Raw genomic sequence first — 6,500 nt, 5'->3', positions numbered from 1 at the left:
CTGCTCACTCAGTAGTTTAAATGGGAAAAGGAAGACTGAGCTACTTTGTCCACAGATGTCAGCACTGTTGTCCTGACACCAGTTTGGGAAATTCTGATACCCAGAGTTTGTGTGGGACTGACCAGTGCCTCTCCCGTCCCCTTCAGGAGGAAGACTTTGTGTGACAGGTGTCACGGGACAACTCAAGCCACGGTATCCAAAGGAGAGGACTTGTGTGACTGGTCACTTGTTAACCTTAAAGAGGGCTTTGGAGGAATGAACCTTGTGTGGTGACCAGGAGGTCACTGAAAATTCCCAGATGAAGAAAGTCAAAGTGGTTGCTGCCAGTCAAGCAAGACTCGTGTTCCCCTGACAGGGTTGAAAGTCTATAGGGACCACAGTCATCTGGATACAACCTCAAACTAAAAGATCAGTGGGAAAGGAAACAAATAATCCCAAGCCTGGAGACTAGATCCGTGAGCTGTTCTTTCTTGACTGACATACTTGATGTGACTGACATGGTAGTTTGTTTTGGAATTTTGGTAGTTTTTCAGGACATTTCAGCTTGGACTGTAATGGTCTGGGTTTTCCCCCCGACATATGCTGTATAAACATCTGTTGTTTATATAGAGATGCCATTTAGGCTGGTGTTCCGGTGTTAGTTTGCTAATAAATTTTGTATTAAACAACCCGTTTGTTTGTGTCTCTCAATTGATGCTGGGAAGCATAACAGATGGTTCAGTTCCTGAACCAGGCAGTGATGCAGTTACATAGGAAGCTCTCATCCCCTGTAGAATGTAGTGAGGGTGGAGGGTGGAAGCTGAACTTTTCTCAACCTCTCCAGGAAGTACAGGCATTGTTGGGCCTTTTGGCAATGGATCTGACATTCAGGGACCAGGAAAGATCCTCCGCCAAGTGCATACCAAGAGATTTGGTGCTCTTTGACTACCTCGACGATGGAGCCATCGATGGTCAGTGGAGTGTGGTCCCCCCAGACTCTGAAGGTTAATTTACAAGATACCAAGCTCATGAATTTGACGATAATGTATTAGCATTTTAAGAGGATTGCTTAACAAGAAAACAAATGGGTTATTTACAAGTTGCCAAGTAAGGTGCCTCAAGGATTTGTGCCAGGATCTCAGCTATTTACTATCAATGTAATGGGATGGATAAAAGGTTGGCTGCAATGTCTCCAAGTGTTCATTACTTACTAAGTGGGTAAGTAATGTGGAAGGAAATGGCAAAGTATTTGCAAGGGGATAGACATGGGTGAAATGACCGAGCAAAAAGTTGCCAAATAGAGCACTATGTGAGGAAAGAAAAATAAATAAGTTAAATGGTGTGAAAACTTTAAAACTGACATTTGGATATTTCCTGGAGTCCTCATATAAGAAACAATTTTTAAAAAAAATTGGAGTACAGAAAACAAAAGTAAATTAGGTGTTCTTTTGTTGTGCATAATATTATCCCTTGGAGGAGGGAGTTGTCTTCAATTTTATTCAGGGTTTTGGAGTCTGGGAGAAGCCAAACTCTTTCTGGGAAACATTCCTACATTGTTGCTGTGAACAGAGTTCCAGGATTTGGACACAGCAACAGTGAAGTATGGTGAGTGATTTGGATGGGAAACTGCAGGGGATGGTTTACTTCTGCTCTGACTAACATTGTTCATCTTGATAGTTGATGGGGTGGATTTGGGAGGAATTGTTTGAGTGGCTTGGCCTGGTGAAAGTAGTGCATTTTATAAATGATGCACACTGCAGCCACTGAATACTGATGATGGAGGAAATGAATTTTTGGGGTGGTTGATAATGAGTTTATTGTCATATACATTATATAATGTACATACATCAATATGTTTACTTGCTGCAACTGGATAGATACTTAGTTTTAAAAAAAACTACAATAGTATTTAATCAAAGACATTATCTTTGTTTTTTATTTTAATAAATATGTACAGATCCACATGGAAAGAAAAATGACTGCAATTGTGAGCTGTTGGAGCAGTCCATGTAACCCAAGAAGATGCAAGAGCCTAATAGCTGTTAGAAAAAAAAAAATTCTTGAATCAGGAGGTACACCATTTACATCAGCATATTCTACCTTTGAATGTCAAGTGTTGGGAGATGACTTTCTTTCTTGTTGAAGATGATTATTGCCTGGCATATGCCATTGTCAAACTTGTGCCTGAATTACAAATGGAACTGATGAACATTGTTGGAGATAAAAGGACATGAGTGTCCTCCTTGAAACCATTATCCTTTGTACATGTTAAGACTCCAACCATCAAAGTTATTTATAACCTTTGATGCCCAGAGATGTATATTACTCAGGCACCTTGATCCCACACTTTGTCTATTACAGCCTTGATGCAAGCACTTGCATCTCACCTCTAGAATTTACCTCTGGTCAAAGCTTAGATTAAGGCTATTGTGGAATTTGGAATGATGAAGCCGTGACAACACCAGAACAGCAATGAGTAAGTCATGGTATTGTTAATGTCCGCTTCCATCATTTTGCTGATTGTTGGACTTGGACTTGTCCTGGTTTTGTGACATCACCATGTTGTAGATACCAATGTTTTAGACTGGAACTTTTAGCTGAAGCTACAACTCCTTCTGAAGAAGAAGATTTAGAATTAAGTTGAGTTCTTAAAATACAAATATTCCAAGGGGGACGAATAGCTGGGAGATTTCCCTGTGGTGGGGGGGGGGGGGGGGGGTGAATGAGAATTGCAGCCTCAGAATTAAACTTGACCCTCATAAAATGGAATTGAGATTTCTTCTCCCCAAAGATGGGGAATCTTGGTCACTGTCTATCCAAGAGAGCGTTGAGAATTGAACGGTTTAATTATATTCATGTCTGAAATCGACTGATTTTTTGTTTAGTTACTGAGTTCAGCCCTAAAGTGATCAATGATCAGATAAGCCGCGATTTTATTTGATGCGGTGCAGGGTGTGCTCCTCTCCCATTTCTAATGCTTTAATGATCTTCTGATTTCTCTTGATCTCCAGCCAGAAGGCTCCAGCACCAACACGAATAGATTCACACTTAAAATAATTGGCGGTAAAATGCTCTGGAAATTGTCATGTGCTAAATAAATGCAGATTCTTTCTTTCATGCTCTGCCTTCTGTTCAATGCCAGGTCTGCTTACACCCACCTTCACAACATCTGTCCCGTTCTTTGCTGAAAACCTCTTGTTTTTTTCCACTCGCCTTCAGACATCATGCAATCTTAAATCATCTCTTCTGGTATTTTTTTGACGTCCCCCTTTTGCTTCAATTACTCCCCCCCCCTCACTTTTTGAAAAAGCTCAGCAAGTTTCAGGCGATGGGGGCTCAAAGGAGAATGATAGAATTGCTTTCTTAGTATTATTGGTGTATATACAGGGTCTGAGTTTATGAAATGATGAGGTTTGTATATAAAGTAGCTAATAAGTAAACTGGAAAAGGAAAGAGCAATATAATAGAAATATAGAGTGCAGACAGAAATGTTATTACAGCTCAGACTTTGGGAAATCCTCCCCTTGCAGACATGGTGTGGTTGATGTACTGGACTGATGCTATCGCCAACTTGAGGAAAAATAAAAATCAGGGCTGTGGCTTCCCTGCTCTTGCCACCTGGACGTTGGATCTCCTCCGGTCGCGTGAGCCAAATATGACCACACTGCCCCGTTTCTCCGGGACAAGACACAGACAGCCAGCCCCCCTCTTCTTCATCCATCTGTGCCTTTGACCACTGTTTCTCTTAATCATTATTCAGTTCTATTCATCTTTCCATCGCTGTCTCCCGATATCCTTCCCCTTCGCGTAGTTCCCATTCTCTCTTTGCCCCCTTTTTCTGCGTCCTCTCTCTATTCAGTTTTTTTAGTCTCTTGCTTCCCCCCCCCCCACTCGTTTCTTTTTACCGCTCGTTCTATTTCTCTCTCTCCACTCCCATTCGCCCCCCCCCCCCCCATTCACTCCTATTTGACCCAATCGCTCGCTCCCTGTGGTTCATTAACACCACGGTCACGTCCTGTGCTCTTTCCTCTGCCCCCAGCCGCTTCTCGCTCTCAACCGGGGAAGGTGGCGCATTGAAAACTCGTCCCGCAATCGCCTCCCGGTCTCCGACCGGCACCGCAGAACCATCAAAGGACAAGTGGTGGATGGTTTCCCCGTCTGGCTCCCGGCTCCAGCCCGTGGCAAACCCAGCAGCTGCTGAGAGTGTGAGGTTTGATTCGGTGGATGAGGGTGAGTGGAGAGCCCTGCGTGTGCGGGAGCCCGAACGAGTGTGCGAGAGAACATGTGCATGGATCCACGTCCTCCCATTCATTCGTCCCCAACACACCACGAGCAACGATGCGAATACTGGCTTGCTTCTGTCTGAATTGGATCCCCGCTGATAATCCAGGTTAAACCGATTACTCCAATGTTGCTGTCCCTCTCGTCTGGCCACGCCACGCCATCACCCCTACGAAAGCCCAGGGGGAATCGACTGTGTGTGAATGCTTGATGTGGGGTTCGGCTCCCGGCGGCAGGGGCGCGTCATCGCGACGTCTGCAGCAGCTCGTCCCTGGGACCGGGCGAGAAGCCCACGGATTCATTGGATTCTCATCTTCCCCAACAGTGTGAACCCAGCCCCTCGTCATTCCCTCCCCCTCCCCCCCCAAATCCAAACGGATTTAAAATGACGAAGGGCGGCGGTAACAGACACACACACACTCGGCGGACAGAGACTGGAAGTTCGGCTCTTTGTGGAAGAAGCATGGCAAGAGGCAACGAGCCTCGGCTGGGCTCCGGCGTGGCCTGGACGCTGCCTCTACTCGCTGGCGCTTTCTCCCTCCAATTGCTGGCAGCGGTTGTTGGCGGTGAGTAACAGTCAATTCGAGAGCGATCCCAGCGAGCGCGAAGCCTGTTCGCCAGTCTCGACCCCCACCAGACTCTCCCAGAGCAGCTGAGCGGGAGCCTTTGTCTGATCCGTTCGCCGATTCCCATCGTCTTTAAAGGCCTCGACGTCCCTCCCCACTGGAAGGAGGGAACGGGTGGCTGTTTCGCTGGGATTGCATGACAGTGCGGAGGAATGATTTACAGAGGCTCCCACGGGGAGCAGCTGCTTGGAAGAGAAGGAAAAGCAACAACAGGTCGTGGAGAGGATGGATTTCAAACCATTGAGACCCATCAAACTCTCCTCACTGGAAAATACACGCGGCTTTCACACATTCGGCAGGAATATTAGAAGGGAATATTGGGAAAATAGAATTTGTTTGGGGATTAATCGGATCACGTCGGTTGATAATGTGGTCCATATTTCTATTGGGTCACATTAGCTGCAGATTAGTTGTATTTTGGCTCAGTTCAATACGGTAGATTAAATGGAATGGCCCCGCCATTGCATCTCCATCGTGGCACATAATTGACCAAATATGTGACCAAGTTCATCTATGATTCTATTGAGTGGATGACAAGGGATGCGTTGAACAATTTAATTCGTGTTAAAGTCGGTAAGATTAGGCAATCGGGTCATTTGATATGGGTGGAGAGGCCAAACTGATTTGAGTGTGGGCGATTGGAAGTAATGAGTGGAATCTAATGATCGATGAGGTCAAGTACACGGTAGATGCTATTGAGACATCGTTGGCAGTTTAATGCTGGACATAGATCGGGCTCATTGAAAGTTCATGGCGTATTGATAGAGCCACGAAGTCTGTCTGGAGAGAGGGTGTTAAAAACCGGGAGGGGGCTGAATAAAACGGTAAAAGTCTGATGCTGCAGATCTTGTCCAAACCCCCACCATCAGCGGGGAAGGCGACGCGCGTCCTCCTGTCTTTTTGTTCATTCTCGTTGCTGCGCTGGAATCCTCTTGGATAAAATGTCTGCTCTGGGCTGGGCACCAGAGGTGGCCGGTGCCGGCCACGAACTTGCGCTCAGAGGACCTTGTCGTGAGAAGCCCGCAGTCACCCGCCGATATATCGTTCAAATTGCTATTCCTAACATCGTCAAGCAGCTCTGGCTTGCTCTGAGGTGGGTCGTGCCCGCGCAGATTATACTTGTAACCTAACCATCTCTACTTGTGCACCGATGACAAACAATTGCCTCATCCGGTGGACCTATATATATTACCGAGATTCAAAATGTACAGTATCTCCTCGATTACTTTGGTAATGCATTCGTTTTTTTTGGATATTTGAACATTTTTGGTCAGTGGTGAACCATTACGTGGAGGGCCATATTTACAATCCAAATCACTCGGAGAAATTTTTGGGACACTGCTATTTCAGGTGTGGAGAAAGATGCAATGCCACAGTTTCCTTGCTGCGCTGCCCTTGCCTCTCTGCTGCTTCCTTCCACAAAGTTTGAAGTGGCTTTGACAGAGTGGACAGTGCTGATATTTCCCTGTGTGGGGATGAGCATAATCTCAGCTATAGGTCTGTCAGGAGAGAGGTGGGAAGAAACATCTTCACTCAGAGGATAGTGAACCTTTGGAATTCTGGTTGAGAGAGTGCTGAGGAGGGTCATTCTCTGACTATATTCAATGGATTCTT

The 6,500-nt window shown here is 45.7% G+C and overlaps 1 protein-coding gene across 1 annotated transcript in view; it reads left to right on the top strand.

The window, feature by feature from the left end:
• The first annotated feature begins 4,607 nt into the window (after positions 1-4,607).
• LOC138752777 (uncharacterized) overlaps positions 4,608-6,500 on the top strand; it is a 60,402-nt gene continuing 58,509 nt past the window's right edge. Inside the window, exon 1 of the mRNA XM_069915442.1 lies at positions 4,608-4,826. Within this exon, the coding sequence (XP_069771543.1) occupies positions 4,646-4,826 (181 nt within the window). The 5' untranslated portion in view covers positions 4,608-4,645. The remainder of the gene's footprint in view (positions 4,827-6,500) is intronic.

The sequence above is a fragment of the Narcine bancroftii genome, chromosome 2 (genome assembly GCF_036971445.1).
Source record: "Narcine bancroftii isolate sNarBan1 chromosome 2, sNarBan1.hap1, whole genome shotgun sequence".
NCBI lineage: Eukaryota > Metazoa > Chordata > Chondrichthyes > Torpediniformes > Narcinidae > Narcine > Narcine bancroftii.
This window is presented reverse-complemented; position numbering and strand designations above follow the sequence as displayed.